Source organism: Erigeron canadensis, chromosome 8 (genome assembly GCF_010389155.1).
Source record: "Erigeron canadensis isolate Cc75 chromosome 8, C_canadensis_v1, whole genome shotgun sequence".
NCBI lineage: Eukaryota > Viridiplantae > Streptophyta > Magnoliopsida > Asterales > Asteraceae > Erigeron > Erigeron canadensis.
In genome coordinates, this window is record NC_057768.1 from 26,368,463 (window position 1) to 26,390,560 (window position 22,098).

General features: G+C 34.4%; 3 protein-coding genes and 1 pseudogene across 5 annotated transcripts; all 4 read right to left on the minus strand.

The window, feature by feature from the left end:
• Positions 1-644: 644 nt before the first annotated feature.
• LOC122609778 lies at positions 645-3,396 on the minus strand. Of its 3 annotated transcripts, XM_043782718.1 has the most exons (5): positions 2,595-3,396; positions 2,367-2,387; positions 1,629-1,819; positions 1,325-1,556; positions 706-1,239 (listed from the first exon to the last, which is right to left on the minus strand). In XM_043782718.1, the coding sequence occupies exons 3-5, from the start codon at positions 1,635-1,637 to the stop codon at positions 1,013-1,015; spliced, it is 468 nt and encodes a 155-aa protein (XP_043638653.1). In that variant the 5' UTR covers positions 1,638-1,819; positions 2,367-2,387; positions 2,595-3,396; the 3' UTR covers positions 706-1,012. The 3 variants fall into 3 exon arrangements, with proteins under 3 accessions (XP_043638652.1, XP_043638653.1, XP_043638655.1); XM_043782720.1 differs by lacking the exons at positions 2,367-2,387; positions 2,595-3,396 and adding an exon at positions 1,996-2,345; XM_043782717.1 differs by lacking the exons at positions 2,367-2,387; positions 2,595-3,396 and having other exon boundaries at positions 645-1,239; positions 1,629-2,352.
• Positions 2,405-5,738, minus strand: LOC122609777 (annotated as a pseudogene).
• Positions 5,739-5,748: 10 nt separating this feature from the next.
• On the minus strand, positions 5,749-6,622 carry LOC122609779 (putative disease resistance RPP13-like protein 1). The gene has a single exon (XM_043782721.1). The coding sequence runs from the start codon at positions 6,516-6,518 to the stop codon at positions 6,159-6,161; it is 360 nt and encodes a 119-aa protein (XP_043638656.1). The 5' UTR covers positions 6,519-6,622; the 3' UTR covers positions 5,749-6,158.
• A 1,401-nt stretch (positions 6,623-8,023) lies between these two features.
• LOC122578567 lies at positions 8,024-20,915 on the minus strand. Its single transcript, XM_043750550.1, has 23 exons — positions 20,819-20,915; positions 20,608-20,706; positions 19,260-19,796; positions 18,378-18,598; positions 16,804-16,872; positions 16,578-16,712; positions 16,374-16,492; positions 15,663-15,968; positions 15,272-15,359; positions 15,092-15,197; positions 14,038-14,145; positions 13,789-13,952; positions 13,545-13,665; positions 12,615-12,839; positions 12,258-12,448; positions 11,656-11,823; positions 11,467-11,572; positions 10,735-10,872; positions 10,001-10,162; positions 9,301-9,504; positions 8,724-8,918; positions 8,554-8,625; positions 8,024-8,425 (listed from the first exon to the last, which is right to left on the minus strand). The coding sequence occupies exons 2-23, from the start codon at positions 20,653-20,655 to the stop codon at positions 8,273-8,275; spliced, it is 3,636 nt and encodes a 1,211-aa protein (XP_043606485.1). The 5' UTR covers positions 20,656-20,706; positions 20,819-20,915; the 3' UTR covers positions 8,024-8,272.
• Positions 20,916-22,098: the final 1,183 nt, after the last annotated feature.

Consider the following 22,098-nt stretch of genomic DNA (forward strand, 5'->3'; position numbering starts at 1 on the left):
GTATGTAATTAGAGTGATAGGAGGATAGTTTGTTTCGAGTATCTTAAAAGTTAAGGATGTAGAAGTTCATATATCTATAAAACACCTATTAATATGTGTAGGATTCGCTCTTCAAAACGATACTTGTTAGTTTCTCTGCACATAGATTTGAACTACAACAGTCTCCAGAAACTCATCCAGAGTTTTGGGTCTGGCAACAACAGATCCAACAAAGCATTCTTACAATCCCCCCCCCCACCCCCCCACCACACACACATCCACCACCACCACCAACAACAAAACCCAACCCACCAGTTAAACCCATCGATGGCGGTCCCAATTCCCGTTCTTTGAGCTGTCACATTTGAGTGGACTGGTTGCCAACGAACCAACTGACTAAGGGGGTGTTTGGCCTAGCTTTTGATTTTTGGCTTATGCTTTTTTGCTTATGCTTTTATTTCATAAGCTTATAAGCTTTTTTATGGTGTTTGGATTAGCTTATGTTATATAAGCTGATAAGCTATTTTAGAGTGTTTGGCCTAGCTTTTTTTAAGTTGGCTTATGTTGATAAAATGACCAAAAAGGGCCTAGCTTTTCTTTCTTACTTTCTTTGATTTATAAGTCTAACAATAATTTTCACTTATGAGCCATAACAATAATTCCCCTGATGAATTTATCTTTATTATAACTTAAACTTTTATAATATTCCAAATGATGAGTACGAAATTAATTAACATGCATCAATATTCAATAAACACATTCATCTTGATTGGATTAGTTCTCCTGCAATTATATTTCTAATTGCACTCATATATAAATCATCATGTCTACGTTGTGCACTTGTGTCTTCATCTATTTCGCTAATGCTACTAGATCCTCGACCATGAATACCGTTATTTGGAGTGTAAGATTCTCGTTGCGCCCTAATAAATCCTTCATCACATGCATCTTTCTTTCTAATATAATTATGAATCGCCATGGATGCAAGCACGATATTCACTTGTGTCTCGTAAGTGTAATTGACATGCATATTTTATAATATTTCCCATCTAGCCTTCCATACTCCAAAAGTTCGTTCAATGACATTTCTCAATGATGAATGCCGATGGTTAAATATCTCTTTAGCTCCTCTAGGAGCACGACTAGCAGCAGTTTTTCCATGACGAAATTCTGGTATATGATACCGAATATTGGTTCCTTTATATGGAGCAAGATAACCTCTAGTATTTGGATACCCGGCATCAACAACGTAATATTTATCTATGAAGAATAAAAGAAATATTATTACTTATATAAAAAGGTTAAGTAAAACATAAAGTTTCAATAAACATGGAATGGTACTAACCACCCGTTGGACATGGAAAATTAACTTTGGGCCTTCGCAATGCTTCATTGAATATTCTAGTATCATGTGATGTCCCTTCCCATCCAGCCCACGCAAATGTAAAACACATGTTAAAATCGCATGCCGCCATTATGTTTTGTGTCGCATAACATTTTCTACCAATATATTTTGGTTGCTCATGTTCCCGAACAGATGCCATCACATGAGTCCCATCAATGGCTCCAATGCAATCCTGCATAGAAAAACATAGTTGTTCATTATCTCAAAGTTATAAATTGAATACGTAGTAGAGTATATGGACTACCTTGAACATCGGGTAATAACGGCTCGAATTTAAGATTTGTGAGGGTACTTCTTCATTGTAATTTGGACTAGGCTTTATAATGTCTCCACTTAATTTAAGTACTGAGTTCAAAACAAGATGAAAATGCCTATGAATAGTTTCACCAGAATGATTAAATGTTTCTTGGACCAGTCGATTTCCAACTCCATGTGCTAAAGTCATCAAAAAACAATAATAAAAACAATAACAACAATAAGGTTTTAGTGGATCGATTATGCAAAAACTTTAAATACATGATTTGTTTGTTGATATTTAAAAGAGAGATTGAAAAGGAAAATATGATGAATTTGATTTTAATAAAAAAAAATGAAGAAGAAGAAGATTTTACCTAGGGAGGAGTCGTCTAGCACAACAGCAGATGGTGGGTGGGGTGGGGAAAGGGCATATAAGTGATTTTTGTATAAATGGAAAAAAAGCTAATGGCTGTTGGAAAAAAACCAATAACATAATGGCTTTTCTAAAATGGCTTTTAAAAGCCCAAAAGCTATAAGCTTATAAGCCCAGCCAAACACAAATAAAGCTTTTATTCTTCTAAATAAGCTAAAAAGCTAAAAGCCTTGTAAAATAAGCTAAGCTAGGCCAAACACCCCCTAAATGAATCACAAAACATAGGAATAGTCATCCTTAATAAAATATAGTTTGGACAAACATATATAATAAATATCATGAGAAGCTGCAAAAAAAGAAACATAAACTTACTGTTGACATGTATGTATCCAACTGCAAAAAAAGAACAATTGAAATTCAAACTCAAAATCATATTAATTTCTATCATCAGAATTAATAAGAAGATATCTCTGACTGGGATTAACAAGATATAAAATAAAAATCATAATGTTTTGGATTTACAGCGGTAAATCTCAACATAAACAAACCTAGTTTCTAAAATAATGAAGTGTTGAATGGCCAATAAGAGAGGGACATAACCTTCATAATTGCTTATAGTATGTTGACTCTGGGGATATGGGTGAGCAGGGGCCAATAGGAACCTCTTCTACTCATCATCTATTCTTTTAGTTCTTCATTTGGGCAATTGACTATTTCCAAACTCAAAAGTGAAGGCAACAACGTTTCCGGTAATTCTTTTAACTTTGGGCAATCTTCAATGGAGAGATGTTGGAGGGAGGTGAGGCGTTGGAGTCCCTCCAATGATAATCTTTCCATTTTCTTAAAATCCCATAGTTTAAGTCATGTAAGAAAGGATGATAGTGAATAAGGAATTAGAAGTGGGGAGGTTGGGAAACTCTTGAAGTCTTCTTCTTCTTCTGCCGATGATGATGATCCAAATCCACCCCATAGATTTAGTTCAACGAGTGAGGTTGGGAGTGGGCCCCATTCTGATATGGGTCTCTTCAACTTCCCTATACTTAAGGAATCCAATTTGGGAGGCTAAACCGCACTTACACCACTGCTCCTTCTAAGAGGAAGAGGGGGAGGACCATCCATACTTGGACAATCGCAGATTGTCGGATCCTTTAACGAGACAAGATCCTGCAAATCAAGGAATGACTCTATTCTCCCACAATATCCTATTTCCAACTCAATGAGCCGAATGAAACATGTTGTAAATTTCGTTACTAAGTTAAGATTTTCCCAATTACGTACACGTAAAACTTCAAGAATTGGCATGGTGGTTGTGATGGTGTTGAATATTATTAACCTCTGCTTTTCCAACTCCTTCTCCAATTCTGAGTTACATTCCCTTATATCAAGTGACTCGAGCTTCTGTCATCCCCCTCCTCCTCTTTCTGTTGAGAAGGAGACAGATGTAATTGACCTACAATCACTGATTCTCAACTTTTGAATGCTATTAGTTGGACAACTCAAATGCTCCAGATCCTAACAACCAACAATCTCCAAGGTTTCAATGCTCTTTGGACAACTCAAATACTTCAGATTCTTACAATCACATATCGTTAACATCCCGAGAGATGTTGGGAGGTTGCCCCCTTCCTCCTCCTCCTCCACCTCTTTCTCTCCTCCTCCTATTCTCACCAATTTCTCGCACCGATTTATATACAACTTTTTTAGTTGACAAGAATCTCCTTACATGTCTCTCCTTCTGATTCCCACAAATTTCTAATTTGTTTATATCCCCAAAAACTTAATTCTTCAACACCACCAAGATATTATATACCTGATATACTCAACTTGTTGACTAATGGAGCTACACCAACCAGGCTTTTCAATACACCATCACCACATTTGCTTATTTCTAGATCCATGAACGAAGGTAATGCTTCAAGTAAGACTTTAACCAATTTAGGACACCGCCTTACAACAAGCTCTTGAAGGCATGGAAACACTGTAACACCGACATTGGGTCACCACACCTCCCATCGTGCCGTTCTTGGACAGTATTATATATGAAGCTCTTTAAGGCATGGACACACCATAAAACCCGACACATTGACCGACCATACCTCTCACCATGGCATATTACTAAACCTTAGAATCTCAAGTGAAAGAGTATGTTGCACCACCATTCCCCAAAAACTCTTAACTAACCTCTTTCGCATCATTCATGCTTTCAATAGACAACTTCTTCGGTGATGGCAGCTGCCAACAGGTGGCAGAAACACACAATTTCTACATTTATACATATGAGCAACAGTCAATTTACAAAATGAGGATTCCCCAACCCATTTTGGAAACTCTATACCCCCATATGACACGACTTCTAGTTTTTTCAAATCATCACTAAGCACATCCAAGACCTCTGTTTCAAGTCTTTGCTTTCAAGACCCGTCAAACACATTACTTCATTCCACCACTAACTCATTAAGCCTCATTTGTGACAAGTTCGCAGCCCGTACTTGATCAATGTTTTGCAATTTTTCTAGCCCATCAATGCAAACTCTCCGGCGAAGATTCTTCAAGTTCTTTAGCCCGCTTATTGGAAACTCGTTTTCTCCCCCAATGCTAATCTTGGAAAGAGTTTGTAGGCTTTTCATCTCGCCAACACCTAACGGCATGTTCTTCAAAAGCGGAGTGTCCCTAATGTCAATATGCCGTAAATTTCTTAGTTTCAAGAAGCTGTCAGGCAACTCCTTCAACTCCTCACAACCAAACACGATCAATGTTTGTAACTTATAAAGCTTACAAACATTATCTGCTAAATTTGTGATTGGAGTTTGAGATAAATTAAGATACCACAGGTGCTTCAAACCACCAAAGGACTCTGGTATCTCGTCTATCTCTAAATTACTCAAGCAAAGAGCCCTTAACAACGGTAACCGAGGAAGTAGGTGAACCAAAATCTTATGGGATGGGTAAAATCTCCCCCACGAGCCTATTCTCACCACAACTGGCACTGCCAAAAACGTTCTCAAACTATTAGCTCTTTCAAATGCCTTGAACTTTAATTTTGAGGGTCATAAATTTCTTACGAACAAAGGACATGTGTCAGTACTTTTTTGAACTATTGGTTTTCAATTTTCATTGTCTAACCTTATAAAAAAACTCTTCGGCAACATATGTAGCCAAATCATTCATGAGGTCATGCATCACGTATAACGATTCATCGTTAGGCACATGCTGAAAAAATGACCTTGAAATCAACTCATCAAAGTATTCTTCACCCAAGCATTCCATTGACTTGCCAGTGCATGATTCAAGCAAAAACCCCTCCGCCATCCTTAAGAGAATCAAGTCCTCCTTGTCAAACACGTAATCCTTAGGGAACAAGCATGAGTATGCAAATAACTGCTTCAAACAGGCAGAAAGATCAAGGTAGCTCAGTCAAAGAGCGGGAAGGATACCACCATCATCTTTTAAACTCCGTATCTCACTTTCTAGCAAGTCCTTCCATTTTTCTTCATTTATTTTTGTCCTCAATAAACTTCCAAGTGATTTTAAGATAGGAATCAAAGTTAGTTGCACCTAGTGCATGCTGAGCAAACAAAGACAAAGCATCTTGAGGTGACAACTTATTCAGATGGTAAGGATTATCGTTTCCTAACAGTTGGATCAGTTTTTCCTTTCTAGTTGTGATGATAATCTTACTTTCGGGAGCCATTGCATGATATGAAGGCACTAAGGTATCCCAATCTTCAAACTTTTTGCTTCACACGTCATCCAAAACTAGTAGAAATCATTTCCCTGTATGTTGATCTCTAAGAGCTTCTTGAAACAAATTTAGATCTGTGAATTTCTTCTCTTTCTTTTCTTCACTTGCTGTAGCTTCAAAGATAACTTTGCTTATATTGAAGCAATCAAACTCATCTGAGACACAAACCCATGCCTTGAGTTCAAAGTGTTGGTTGACCTTTGGCTCGTTATATAAAAGTCTAGCAAGAGTGGTTTTTCCGATCCCACGCATACCCACAATGGGCACGATGCTAAAGTTTTTTTGATTAACTATTGGTTCTTGATCAGCTAACTTCTGGTAATTTCTATTGTTAATATCTCGTGACGACCTTTTATCTTTCACAGTCAAACCAAGATTATCTTTTTCATCATACAGTTCTTGTAACTTGGCGGTAATATCATTTAAGCGATTTCTAGTTGATGAGAAAGCACTAGTAGTGCAGGTTCCTTGCTGGTTATGTTTCTTGCAGGTTCCTGATCGGTGAGCTCACGATGCATAGCATCAGTTGCTAAACCGTCTAGTTCATCGTCTATATCATAAGCCAAATGCTGGAGACGATTCAGCCAATCCTTAACGCTTTCGTCTGTTATCTCTTTCTGGGCAGCATCATTAAGAAGCTTTCTGATCTGGCGTAAGGACGTTCTCCATTTTTTGAGCTCTGTATGAATTTCCTTGGAGCGATCAGCAAACTTGTTCATAGCTGCAGAAGCCAGCTTCTCAAAAACGACAGGGAGCAACACAGAAAGAACTATTTCAGCCATTTTTTTGTGAAAGCTAACAAAATTTACTAATTTAGGATGTTGTGTAAAGAAAAGAATGATTGATCTGATTGAAGTCTTTGTTTGCAGTCGACATTTCAATTCAATTATTGTTTCAAATTTGAAGATAACAAAATTGTGAATGACAACTGTCAGTGGTCAATCATTTTAGCCCAGCCATTCTTTAATATACTTATAAACTGGTCCCTAAACCCATCCCATAAGTCTTTCTTACAAAAGTGCATACACAAACGTAGTTTAAATAAGGCTGTAACAAATATTTGAACCATTTTCAATATCGATTAATTGATTACTTCTCCATATCAAGAGTGAAACATCTGTGTTTACAGTTATTATAAGAATAAGAAGATTAATCGAAATGAAAGTAATCATAAAAAATTTAAATTTGTATCATGTGTATATGTTCTTTTCCATAAAAGAGACATACTCACAGTAAATCAATGATAATATTTACTGTTAGTCGGTTAATACATGATGTCATTACTAATAGTGAATGAAATGAAAATATACAACTAATATATGATCTAGAGTTGTAGATTATAGAAAAAAAGATTACAATACAATATTGATATTAGAGTAGAGAATTGAAAAAACGAAAGAGATCTCAAAGATCTTTTTCCTAAAATTACCTTTTGTCCATTTATATCATAGTCCTACCTTTCCTTCAATGAATTAGACAGTGTGAAAAAGGTTACGAAATCATTTAATGTTCATTTATAATGATCATGTCCAAATTTGCAAACGTTGTTTTTAAAAACATACATGTCCTCACATGTCAGGTACAAATATATTTCTACATTTAACTTTATGAGCCGAATTCATAAAGTCCTTTTTTTTTCTAGAGATAAGTATCCTGCCATGTAACAAACTTTGGACGAATGTTTATAGTAAAAAATAACTAAAGTTTTGTATATTATGGGTAAACAACTTTAAAAAATGTTTATTATATATAAGAAAACATACGTGGCAACCATATAAAGGTGCCACTGTCTGATTTTAATTGGTTGAATACATTTTCTTACATACAATAAACATTATTTTCGAATTGTTTACATACAATACATACAACTTTAGTTATTAGACATTCGTTCAGAGTTTGTTACATTACAAGATATTTATCCTTTTTTCTATCCAAAAACTTTATCTTTTGTGCTCTCACAAACAATGGCTGAAATAACATTACTACATTTAACTGGTATCTCATGTCCAATTATCGATACCAACACTTCTCAATTTTAATTCAATATAAGAAACAAAGGAACTTGCGGCTACTTCATCACCTCTCATTATTGCAGGACAAATCCAAATAAACAGTAGATAAAAATATAGAATGATGCAAATCAACAACAGCAACTCTCAACATTAGAATATATGCAGACTGGCAACTTTTGAGCAAAAAAGTTACATCTTGCTATTCACCATCAATATCAGCCATGGGAAAAGATACTGTCCCTAATAAGGACAAACAACATCGGGAATAGAAACAATGAACAAAACAATTATTGGATTACTATATTCGATTTATGGGTTCTTGAATCTCTATAATATTCACTACAACTACAAAAATCATTTTTCTATACTTGTTAGATATAACTACGCATGATCATTGATTGAAACGACCTCAAAAAATAACAGGAGACAGGAGGATTGTTTGTGAAAACGGCAAGATTTGACCTTTGATGCTCACCAGTTGAGAGTGATCAGCTATCTTCCTATATGTATGTACAAAACCGCTACTAATAGTAAAATGTATCATTTTTGTAACTAGAAGCATCCTTGCACAGCATTGACCGCACTTCAACAATGGATCTTGGCGGTTCAAGATCCTTATCTTGAAGTGTGTTCCCAAGTAATTGCTGCAACTGTGATGCAAATGTATCATCCAAAATCTGCGTATTCATGATACCACGAGTTACCAAATGTATCAAAAATATATCAAATATATAAAGCAATGTTTCCTTATTATTAACGTGTGAGCTTGAAATTTGCATAACTCATGGGATATCAGGCAACTTACAGAAATGGCAACTCTTGATCCTTTGTACCATGAACGATTCTCTTTCCTGTTCTCAAGAAAACCCAAAACATCCTGAAGAAACCAAAAAGGCAAAAATAAGTACGTATGAAGATATAGCAAGTATTATCCTTTACATTATTGATTTCTTTGGTATAAATGTTAAAACTCACTTGTCCCATACGGTCCCAATATCCTCTGCATAATGCAATAAAAACATGGGTCTCAAATATTGTGTGGAGCTGATTAATAGTATTTGTTAGCTGCTCTGTTAAGGGTTGCATTCTGCATCGGATTTCAGATTCTGCCAAACTTTCCTTCGAATCTTGAAGGATTTTCTTGAGTTTTGTACCATTTTGTAATCTTGTCTGTACCAGATGAATCCAAGAAAATTAGTGGTGAAAGAAGTTGTTCAGAGAACACGCCAAAATTATTAATAGACCAAAACAAGCAGATTTTAACCAAAAAAGATTAAAATTAAACATACAAAAAATTATTGCATCAAACATGACTACAAATGAAATTATTCAAACATAATTTAGCCATTTGAATAGAAATAGTATAACAGATCTCGTGAGTTTTAGTTAAATTTCCGGTGATTTCAGACCCGTTTGCCCTATATGCTTTCTAGATACATTTTTTTTATCGGCTTGACCCATTATCGCTTATAACTAAACGGATAACCATTAACAAAAGTTAATATACTTCAATTTTCAAATCAAAAAGATAGAAGGATAAAAGTACACTCACATTCTCCACAAGCTTCTCAACAACTGCTTGAAGATAATTTCTAAACTTGGATCTAAGCATCACGGTGACTTCACTTAAACGTTCGCCAGGTGCTACATTTCCACCATCAGGAATACAACACGAACCCCATGACTTCAACTGGAGCTCAATTTTAGGACGCAACCCATCCAACATTCTCTTCATCGAGTTCAAGAGAATGCCAAGCTGAAGAAACAAAAATGATTTAATGCTAGAATAAATTGATATATTTATGATATCAGAAAACAAATTCATTCCGTTCATGTTTTTCTGTAACAGGTCAAATGGGTAAAGCTAATACTAAATTTTGAAGGTTTAAAAATCTCCCCAAAGTATACTCAAGCATTAATAACCTCTTATAAAATCATATTTAATAACTCAATCCTAATTAATTAAAAGAAGACAGTTAGCGTTAACAAGTCAATCCACACAATTTTGATCTATTACCCAAACTGCCTACTTTGCCACCGCCCATGTATGACTATATCATTACTCTGAAGTCAAGTGGATTTTATTTTGTACATGACCGTGGCATGAACTGCTTGAAACTTCACAAAAAGATTGATACATTTTGTTCATTATTCTTTATACAAACGCTGAAATTGTGAAGTACTGTTGCAAATAACAAACTCGGAACTTTTTCAAGATGATATTTAAACTGCATACACAAAACTAGACAAACCTCAGGAGGCACCGCATAAGGATTTGTGGTTCGTTTGGCAAGCTTTTGTACAAACTTAAGCCCAAACTTCTTGGGTGTCATATTCTCTTTCAAAGGTGCTACCACATCTGCATATTGTTTGTCTAGAGCATCGATTAATGCCTTCTCAATATCAGCAACCGCCTGTTCATGAAGACCAAAGTTTAATTAGAAAAATGAGTCATGAGAGAAGATATTCAATTCATTCATTTACCATTTTGTGGATGTCGTGTCAATTCTCCTCAATCAAGTTAAGAGGGGGTCATAATTTCTTTTAGATCCCCCTAGCTCATACAAATGGAACTCACAAAATGAATTTGGATGTGCTTTTATTAAAGTAATTATGTAAGATTATACATACAGACATAAAAAAATCAGCTGTTACAGATCGGGTCATAATAAGTTGTTTTACAATTAATGATTATCCACAATATCATTACCTATATTAACACAAAGGACATTCTCTTAGAAACAGGAGGTCAAATTAGGTCAAAATAATAATCATGTATGATTTTATTGAAATCTTAGATGATCAGTTTCCAAATCTGGTTATTTCACCACTGAATTATTAAATAATCATTGGCCAAAATTGGTTAACTAAACAAAAAACTCAGGCAATTCCTCCCATCCCAACCCACTCACGCATAAGTACATAACAAATATGTGATGTGAAAGACGTTGCTAGCAAACATAGTTGATGCAAAATTAAGACATACATTCTCCAAAGCAAAAGTATATTCTGGCCACCGGCATATAATGACCTCATAATCATTCAAAGTCTCTTTAAGCCGATCATACATCTCATCCACAAAGGGAGTAGTGAAGCGTTGTGACCTCACTCCAGACCATTTTACCTGCAAATTGGTCAGCTTGTTAATGGAAAAAACCATATGAATAAACAGATATGTATTCAATGATCGATACTCATATACATAATTGAAATGAAAAAGAAAAAAACTCATATGCATACAATGATATGTATTCAATGATCAATACTCAAATACATGACAGAATTAGATAGATTGCGTACAAACATAACATCATTTATAATTATTTCTCTGAAATGAAAAACCACCTTGTTCGATATTATATAGTTAAAGCTTTTTCACTGATACATATAATATACAAATCACTATTAGCAATATTATCGTTATAACTGAAATTTATTTTGCCACCACCTAAAGAGACGATGATTTTGTGGCATAATGTGCAATATTGTGATATCATGTATCAAGAAAAAGAAAGATGACATTTAATTGATTGTGTCAGACTCTCAACAAAAGAGCCATACACATACACAAGACGTGAATATTGCCCAAAAGTTGGCAAAACAAGATATCATTCAGGACATAAAAATAATAAATAACCATATTTTTTAAACTAATTATAATTATATTAAATAATAATTTAAAGAGAAGGAAAAGGAAAAGGAACTCTACTAGGCATACCTTATCTAGCTTGCATGTCTCGAGGAGAGATAAACGCTTATCTTGAATCCAGATCATAATATACAGATGAAACAACTCTTTTGCATCGACCCCATCTTTTACAGGGCTAAGAGGGAAAAAACTCAAATAGTCAAATTAATGGGTGAAGAGTCAAATAGTTAGCAAGAACAATAAGTGGTCAAATATTACTTGATATTCCAGCTGGCAAGATCCCTTTGGAAGTCTGCAGTTGCAATAACAAGGTCAGTAACATGAGGAGAAGGAGCTGACGGAGGGCAGGCAACAAGAAAGGCCCGTAATCTGCTTGAGAGTTCCACGCTATATATTGCTGATGAAAGATTCGGTAGGTCGATAAAACTGCAATACATGGTAGAAAAAACTTTAGCTAAACGTGTGGGGAGGGCGGTAGTTACTGTCTCAAATGTGAAAGAACTAAAGAGATAGTAAGGGGGAAGGCTTTACACATTATTCAAATGAATAAGCAACCCTTCATCTCTACAATAATAAGCCAAATTTTTTAATAGAAAGTACAATACTTCAGTAATACTGTTGGGGGTTTTCCATTCTCTCCAGCTCAAACACAGCACTTTCATTTTGCTTTCTTTGCTAACAGGTTAAACAAGTAAAGGAGGAATGGCCAACAATAAAAGAGGCCAAACAAACTAGATATGTCCATTCATCTTGGTTAAGTACTAAACTACTAATTAGTCACAAGATTGACTAAATATCAGTAGAAACCATTACCTATTTAGGTCAACTTAGTCAAACAGAATGAATTTAAGAGAACACACCTTGGAAGTATATTGCAGTTGTGGATATCAATGTCTCTGAATATCTCAGTCCTAAAGTTTAGGCAAAGAGATCTCATTTTCTGATAAGCCGTGGAAACAGCGACAGGATCCATCAAAATGCCTTCGCTATTCCCGCTAACATACTCATCAGTTTCACTCAAGAGATGTTTTGATCTTCTCTTGGCAGCAGCCTGATATATACAACAATTCATTTGTAGTGTGGTTATGACAAAGGGTAAATAGACAATGATTCTATATTGAACGCATTCCGGGAAAAAAGGAAGTTAAAATAATGCGACACCACTGGTAGACATAGAAAATTTTACCAACAATAAAAGTTCATTTTTAATTACCCACCTGAAAGTAGCTATATAGCTTATTCTGCGCTTCAGGAGATAATACATCATGAGTCAGTTTATAAAGTTTCACAGCATGCTCTAAAGCCGGTGCCACCACTCCAGTAGCGGGCTTAAAAACATTCATGATGCCGGATGGGGATTGCTCATCCAATGACTTGTAATTTTCAAAAACGAGAGCAAGAATCTGTTCGATTTGCTCCTCAATCTCTCCCAGTATTCTATTCTGGAAAATTCACAAAAACAATATATTAGCTACAATTGAATTATATTCTTATTTAAAAAGTATTAAAATATACTAACATGCCGAAATTCAAAGATTACACAATTTAAATTGAACATCTGAACAATATCTTTTGGGGAATGGATTTCCCCAGTAAATATGATTAAAGGAATAAAGATTACAAAGAATCAATAACGACTACCATCCTCCCATGCTAACAAATGAACGAAACTACTACGACCTACCATAATCAACCTATAAAACGAACAGCTATTACATATACGATCTAGGCAATTTCCACGCAGTACATGCATTGATCACATATTGTGAGATCCTACATCAAAAAGTAAACAACTTTAACCTAACCATTTATCATGTAATCATTTTAAAACATTATTATGGAAATGTGTGTTTCCAAAATTATTATTATGAACTGAAAAATCAAAATCAGTTAATGATAGTTTGATGATTTTACATTTATATCAATAATCAGTTTCTTACAGCTACTTTTACAATCTTCTCCAAATAATCAACATCATATTTTTTTTAAATAAACAATCGAAAGCAATTACTGAAAGTACTCGATTCAAAAGCTCATCCGAACGACTAGCAATATTAAAGAAATCCCATATTGATTACAGTTGTGTTTCTTATCATTACAGGTTTAAAGCCATTGAAAAATAAATGAATAACTAGCGAAGTTTAAACCTCTTGATGACTAAGAACGCTTCTGCTATTTCCCTTCATCATAACTGGCAATAACAATTCATACACAAGCGAGAGGCAATCAGCTGTAGGAGTAGCAACGTCCATTATATATGAGAGGTACCTGAAGAAAATAATCTACAAAAGGTTACAAAGTATTTTTGACCTGATCCATTAGGCATTAACAACCTAACAATCTTGCTACTTCCACAAAAACATTTAAATTTTATCAGCGATATCATCCAACCTTAGCTTCGTGTAAGAATCAGAAACCCCGTAATATGATGCAAACTCTATGAGTAACCATTTCCATGGATCATGCAACAGTAAATTTCTTTGTTGGAAGTTTTGCACTTTCATGGCAACCTCCAAAACAACGTCATATGCCACCGTCTCAGCAACAGAACCACACTACCAAACAACAAGATTTCTTGGTAAAACTATCAAGCTTTTTTATGGGCAGACATATTCAGACAAAAACTACAACGCAACTAACCTTGAGGCTGTCATCTAAACTTGTTGTGTAATCTATATAAAGTTGAACTTTGCCAACAAGTTCATGCTCAGGTTCTCGGTATAATGAACACCACCGTAGTTTCTCATTCTGCCATAAACATCCATATAAGTTTTGAGACATGAAGTAATTAAAAATTTCGAAAAGAGGAGTTGCTCACTTCATTTATTATTTCAGTCATTGAACTCTAAAGATCTCGACTAAAACCACTACGATTTCAATAAAGGTGACAATCTTAACCCATAAATGCTTATTGATTTGGGCTGTGTACTTGTGTTTTATCTCAAAGTGGTCAAATAAGTCAAACAAACAAAATTAGCTGAAAGGAAGGTTCTGGCCGTGAGCCATCTCAAAGATCAAATCGCCAAATTGGAAATAGGTCAAACAAACAAAATTAGCTAACAGGAGAGGACGTTAAATGGGTTGAAAGTTGCCAACTTGCCCGAAGTCTATTTTTATTGCATACATCTTTCTTAATCATTTTATACAAGTAACTGACTCATTAATCACTTGGCAATCGAACCCATCCCATCCCATCCCATTCAACCAGTATTAATACTGAAATGAACCGTAACCTAACCCATGCGAGTTACCCCTTTCTACCCATATTTCTCATATGTAGTTGGCTTTGGTAAAATGTACCAAAAAGCCTTTAACATGTTAAGCATAACTTGATTGCCTTCTAACTCTATTTTTTATTTGAACATTTTCGGTAAACCTTCTAAAACTACTTTTGAGATTTGGGTGATTATTATATGAGATTCCGAACTTTCAAGATTAAGCATAACTTGATTGCCTTCTAACTCTATTTTTTATTTGAACATTTTCGGTAAACCTTCTAAAACTACTTTTGAGATTTGGGTGATCATTATATCAGATTCCGAACTTTCAAGGTTTTTGTGATGATCTACACAAGTTGGATGATATTAGTAATGAGCTTTGAAGTCCAGTAAACAAATTGAAAAAGAAGTAAAATGGCTATTTATTGCAATGTTCCATATATAATAAAAGTGAGCAAAGAATCAGAAGACTTTACAGGATCATCGGAAATAGTAGCCACTTGGACCAAGACCCGGCCGTAATGGTTCCCCTTCATGTCATGTACTTCTACAATCAAGTCATCTCCAAGACTATCTGGTAGACTGTAATCTAACTAGTTAGAAACTTCAATCAATCACACAATAGATCAACAATGCACAGTTTAAAGAATACATACAAGATATGAGTTTCACTGGAACCAGGTTGCATTCGAACAGTATCCTCTTCAGCCGAACTTTTAAGTCTTAGCAAACATGAGTACGTTTCTGTACATGAAACAAAAGAAGTTAACTTAATTGAATAATCGGTACAAGCAGGTTTTTCAACTAATGTTTTGAAACTATTTATCTGCCACAATTAGCCTTTCTACATTGAAATAAAGAAACTCTGTTTGACTATCTGATTATTAGAAGATCAAATTATTAGTATTAGACTAATGTTTCACATTAGCTACGACAAAACTGATAATCTAAGGTAATTACTTAATATCACATAATATTGTCAAAACACAAATCCAAACACCCCACAAGTCTTCCCAAATTCTGTTGAAAAGATACAAATCGACAAACCTTGCACAACTTCATTGGCAGAAGACGTGCTACGCAAGCTTGAAACGCCTGTTTTAAGGAGTCCAGAAACTTGTTTTATATACTGAGTGCTTGCTTGCATGTAAGCCAAGCTCTGGTGAGAAAAGGAACCATTGACGCGAACACGGGGCGAGAAAGGAATTCTCCTGACTGCTTGCCATCCGGATGAGAGTTTGGATTGTGCAGTGGAAAAGTGCCGCTTAACTGTTTCTAACTTAACTTTGGGTGGTTTTATTGATGAAAAGTTGCATCCTGTAGGTGGATCCAAGACCATTTTTACCTTACGAACTGCAACCAAATACAAGAATATCACAACTGTTATATACATGTATAAAGCAAAGAGCATAAAAACACAAAGAGACCGTAATGAAAAACCAGAAAACCCATAGAAGTGGGTAAAAGTAGAAGACCCATTAAACTAACTTTTGTCAGGGTGAAATTACTATTGATGGTTCCATTAGACGTGCCACTTCATTTATTATGAATGGGTCAGTCTCTGTAATGTTTCATCTTTTAAAAGTAAAACAAACAAATTTATTTAAACACATCTAAAAAGGAAACGTGTCAGATGGGTCATAGTTACAGATCAGAATTCCCCAAAAGCATCGGGATAACACCAACCTGAGCGGTACAAAAATATTTCACATGGACCTATTACACAACTAGCTAGAACGCGTCGACTAGAACTCATACCTTGCACCTTCATCTTTCCAACCATTTTCTTCGATTTCCGTCCAGCTCCGTTCTTAGCAACTTCAGAAGAGCGTTTTACAAACAATTCTTCCTCTGATTGCAGTAACACCTGCTGCAAACTATAGCAATGGTCAACAAAATATATAAAATAAAATGGCAAATAAAATAACAAGAAATTGTAGAACAAGAGAAGAATAAACTCACTCAAAGGTGTTTCTTAATAAAGCACATTCGCTTTCAAGAAAGATAGGAGCCTCCACGCAACCCTTTGCCCAAGCATGAAGGCAAAGCCGAACGCACGCATCATATGCAATCACAGAATGCCAAGGCCCAAGTGAACTAAGTGTAAAAGAAAATAGTGTATCAGCTGAAGAAGCATAGATTAACGCATGAAAGTACGCAACTTCAAGTCACTAACTTTGCAATGTACCTCGCATGAAATGTCGGAAGACGGGCATGAAACAATCCTGAAGAGGGCCCGCTATCAGTACGAACATTCCTATCACAATGTAAGATATGAATAAATGCCAACAATAAGGAGGAACATGGTGCCCAGCGCATATGCTAAACAAACCTTGACTTTATAGGTCAACTCTATCAATTTGGCAATAACAAAATAATACAGTCATTCTAACACATCACTGAACACCATTGCAGCTAATCTTAATTCAATTGTCTGGGTGGCAACTTTGACCATTTTATGAATGGTTCAACTTGGGTCATGTGTTATCACTAGTAGCCAAACAAGGGAAATAAGAAATTAGCTTGAAAGGAAATAAGTCAAATGAGTTGAACATGTTGACAGTCCACAAAGGGTAAATTTAAATATTTAATACATCAAAACCTTGTATTTGGTTTCATTCAGAAAACTAACATAGAACTGAAATGATATACCATGTATTTATATAAAAATTAATCTGTTTACAAGAAAAGTGTTTCAGGTCACAACCAAATCAGACTTGTTTCCTGCCAGTATACAAAGGTACCAGCTACCAAGTATGATCTCTTCCCATCCACAACGGGTATTTTTAATGCATTAAACCTCGTAAATAATTTTATCCTGAAAACCAATATATCTAAAACGATATAATTTTTGCAACATTTAACATACCAAATATATATAAATATTAATCTGATTATACATAAAGTGTTTCGGGTCAATCGATTCAGACTTGTTGCTGCCAGCACACAAAGATACCAAGTTTGACCTCTTACCCAACCCGCCCATTTTGACACCTCTACTCTAATAGAAGCAGGGGCATGTAGATAAAACAAATAATTTACAAAACACTGTTATGATATTGGATAGTCTGGTCAAGACTCCTGGAATCACACAATTGAGTAAAGGACAACTGAAAATTTCTAATCCGCCTACAAATACTTGTTTTGAGTCTAAATCCTAGCCGAACCACATATCCTCTACAGCATAAATTGTCCCATTAAATTTCAAGTCTTTTGCTTGGTTATCAACCTCATGTATCTCTATTTTCTATAATTCCAAGATTGATGAAACTATGAAATCTAAAATATGGTTTTATTGACATAGCTCGCATTTTGGCACATGTTGTAAATTTGGATTCCTCGGCAAAGAAATCTGCAAGTACTCGGGAACCGGATAGTGGCCGAGAGGATTAGGCAAGAATCTGACTATAAAACCGGTCAACGGGTAGAACTTGGAAAAGATCGGTCAAAATCAGCCAAAACCGCTCAGAATTGCTCAAAGTTGGTCAACTTTATTTTATATTTTTAAGAAAAAAATTTAGAAAAAATGATGAAGCATGAATCTAATTACATATGCTAATATGTCGAAACACTAATAACTAATATTAATATGTTTTAAGTATTAAAAGGATAATGTTTATGTTTCTAGTCTATTTCTAAATATTTATTATTGTCATATAAAAAATTCAGATACGAGTACTTCCCGATAGTCGGGGTAATCTTTTCAAGGTCCGGGGCCAATCAGATTCCGAGTACCGATTGCATTTAGTGGTATAAACAAACCTATTAGCCGATTGTGAGGTCTCATATTTATGATTCTTCTTCAAATCTACACTAGAAGCCTTCCTTTCTATATCCGCCTTAGCTGCGAAATCACGAGAATCAGCTCTCAATGGAGTATGATTCATTTTGGAGGGTTGGCGGTGTTCTTGTTGCTTGATTTCTCCAAGTGAATCCAAAAAAGGAGGTGCACTAGGGGTATCTTCATCAAAGGTCTTCTGATCCTGCAACGTATGACCTTTATAAGTAAAACATCGCTTTATAAAAGCAAAATGGGCTAAAAAGAAAATCATGCTGATGTTTTCAAGTACATCAATAGCAACTTGTACACACAGAAAAGAATAAACAAGGATTTAATCACCTTACATTACCTGTTACAATTAGTCCGTAAACCACTTGTATACGTACATAGAAAATTTGTTTAATCACTGGGAAGAATATTTAGAGGCGGAAAAAATGGAGGACTGGGTCAGGATAAGTAATCTTTTAGTGAAGGCTGGAACCAACCGTGGGACACAAAGTTTTTGTGTTTACTTTTTGAACTTTATGCATAACGAAGTTCTTAATTTTGATTAGATAAAAGTATACTATTGGTCTATTGCAATAACAATCTAAATTAATTTCACAATAAAATCTTAGGGGTTATGCATTTTGAAGACTTGCTGGCCTTTGGGGCGACCTGTTATCTGTTTGACCAATTTAAAAGAATCGATCACTTTATCCATTTATGAGACAAAATTGCCACCTCAACCACATCCGACTGAAGCAGATGCTTATAAGCATGGCCATCTAAAATCCTTTTACATCCAAAACCAAAAGTTTGGGCATGAAGCATCATTACCATCGTCAACAATCTATACTAAAAAAACAATAGCATTAATGTACCTTTCTGGAAACATCTCCATTGACTCGTGACGGCACTTGTGTAGTCAAGAGCTCGGAGCTACCTCTTGAATCATCAGAGTCATCTTCAGTATTAACACTATTTCTAACGCGATTTTTATCAACTCCTCCCGTCATTGATCTATCAATCACATTCCCCCTTCCTCTCACTCCCATTGTTTCAACTGAAGAGCTCACGTCACTAGAGTAAACATGATACTGTGGGCGTCTTACGACAGGATCATAGTACCTATTACTAGGAGGAACTCTAACATCCTGAGGGGAGGAATCTAGCGAATATCGTCCACCATACACCACTCCATCTGAATCTGTTGACATGTCATTTTCAGAACCAGAATGTATATCCTCTCCGGGTAGTACTCGAGATAATGGAACAACCCCGGGCAGATGCCCACTTCTGAACTTTGAAGTCGGGGGCAGTCCAAACCATTGACCCCCATTACGTGAAGCAATGGGATCAATTCTGGATCGTTCGTTTGGGACAAAATAAGGTACTTCCTTCTTGAGATTATTTGACCCCTGAATTTGGCAAGCAACAGTTAATATAAAATCCAACAGCTTCCATTCAAACTTATAACGCAGCCTAAAAATTTGTCTCTTGTTGTCTAAACTACATAATTGAGTATAAACAAGTATACTCTAAAGTTTCAAACTTCAAATTATAATGTCCAATAAAAATAGATAAAATTCGGACTCTTTGACTTCGGAATTTCAAAATAAGTGAAAGAATTCCATTTGATGTTGACTTGCACAAAATAATCAAGTATAATATAGATGAATATTTTAATAAACTTCTATATAAAAAATACACAATTTATAACAAACAATTATAGGTTAAAAAGTATAAGTAATTATTATACTCATTAAAAAAATATATATGCCCATATCAAGAATAAGTTTAGCAGTTAGTAACAGCAACTAAAAAAAAAAAGAATACCTACGCAAATCAAGAATTATTATTTTATTTCAATCAAAATTATATAATTTAAAACATTAATACTTCAATCTAAAAAATCCAAGAAACAAAAACCCCAGATACAGTATGATCGTAGATAATCATAATTTCAAAATTAAAGTTATTAACTTAACAATTAAGAAACAATGTAAGTTAATCAAGCACAACCCACATGAAAAAAATCATTTATATCTATATATATAATCCAAGAAACAAAAACCCCAGATACAGTATGAAGGTAAATAATCATAATTTTAACATTAAAGTAACTAACTTAACAATTGAGAAACAATGTAAGTATATCAAGCACACCCCACATGAAAAAATCATTTATATATATATATATATATATACAGAGAGAGAAAGAAAGGTAACCTCCTTAACCCATTTAACTGCATTAGGATCTAGCCCTTCTGTAAACATTATATTTTGTTTCTTGTTCTTTATTTCGAAATCAAATTAAGTAGCCAGAAACTGAAATTAATCAAGAAAATGAAAAAATAATTAGTAATAATAAATACCCACAAACTATAATGCAAGTGGGAATATAGAAATATAGTAGTAGTAAGTTAAGTTCTGTTCTTACTTGATAAGTAATGAAGAAGATGGAAGTTATGGGGGTGAGGGGTTTGTTAGCTAAAAAAGAAATTAAAAAAGAAATATATAAAAATGTTAATGGAATGTGGAAAAAAAGAAAGAAAATTTAGAGAAGAGAGGTGGATCTGATGGTGAAATTAGTATATACAAGAAGTGTGAGAAATAAAAGAAAAAGAAAATGAATTGTTTGATACCTTTTTTTGTGTGACCCTTTATCTACAAGAAGAATGATGTTGACAGGATTTTGAAGGATGTTTTCTTTATTTTTTTATAACTTTTTTATTCTTGTTTTCATTTCATTTTGGGAGGATATATATACTGTAGATGGTATATGCACTTTTTAATATTTTTTTATCGAAGATTTTTAGTTTTGTTATCTAGGAAATGTTGGTGTGCATTGTTTAGAATAGGATTAAACTCATATTGATATTAATATAATATAGATTAGTGAAGTTGGATATATTTTGGTTCAATTTCTAAAAAGAAAATGGGTTGAAAGTAAAAGGAGTTTTATTAAAATGTGAATGAATTACTAGATTCTATAAGTTTGTTAAGATTTATTTTTATCTTTATTATCTAAGAAAACTTAAACTTATTTATCAAAAGTCAATAGAATAAAGTAAATCTTTATAAAATACATATAGCTTAATTATTATAAATTTATATAATTCATAAATGTAAGATATGATATTAATTTATGTAGAAAAATGGTCTAACTGGAATTAAAACTTGATTTCTTTTATCTGATGACTAGCATGACTCCCGCACAATGCATTGACGGTGGTGGCAATACGGTGGTGACGGTTGGCGGCGACTAATGGTGGGACAACGAGTACTTTAGGTTATTTATGTAAATTTAATTAATACAGTGGTTAGTGAAGTTATTTTAAAAGTTGAAGAATTGACTGTGTAATTTTTTTCATTAAAGATATTTTAAATATATTAGTGTAGATCATTAATTTAGTGAATAAAGACGCGGATGATTCATAAGAAGAGTAGAGGGTATTGTTAAAATATTGCATAGAGTAACGAAATGAAAATTTTATATCAATCCAACTATTTTTTTAAGATGCTTTATGAATAATATATATTATTTATAAATATACTAGCATTGTAACCGCGCGATGCGGCGGCGGTTTGGTGGTGACGACGATTGATGGTGCTGACGATGGGCGTGGTGGTGTTGTTTATGGTGGGTGCAACTGTGTAAGTAATTTGTGTAAATGTAATTGATGTAAAGTGATAGTAGATATAATTTAGAAGATAAAG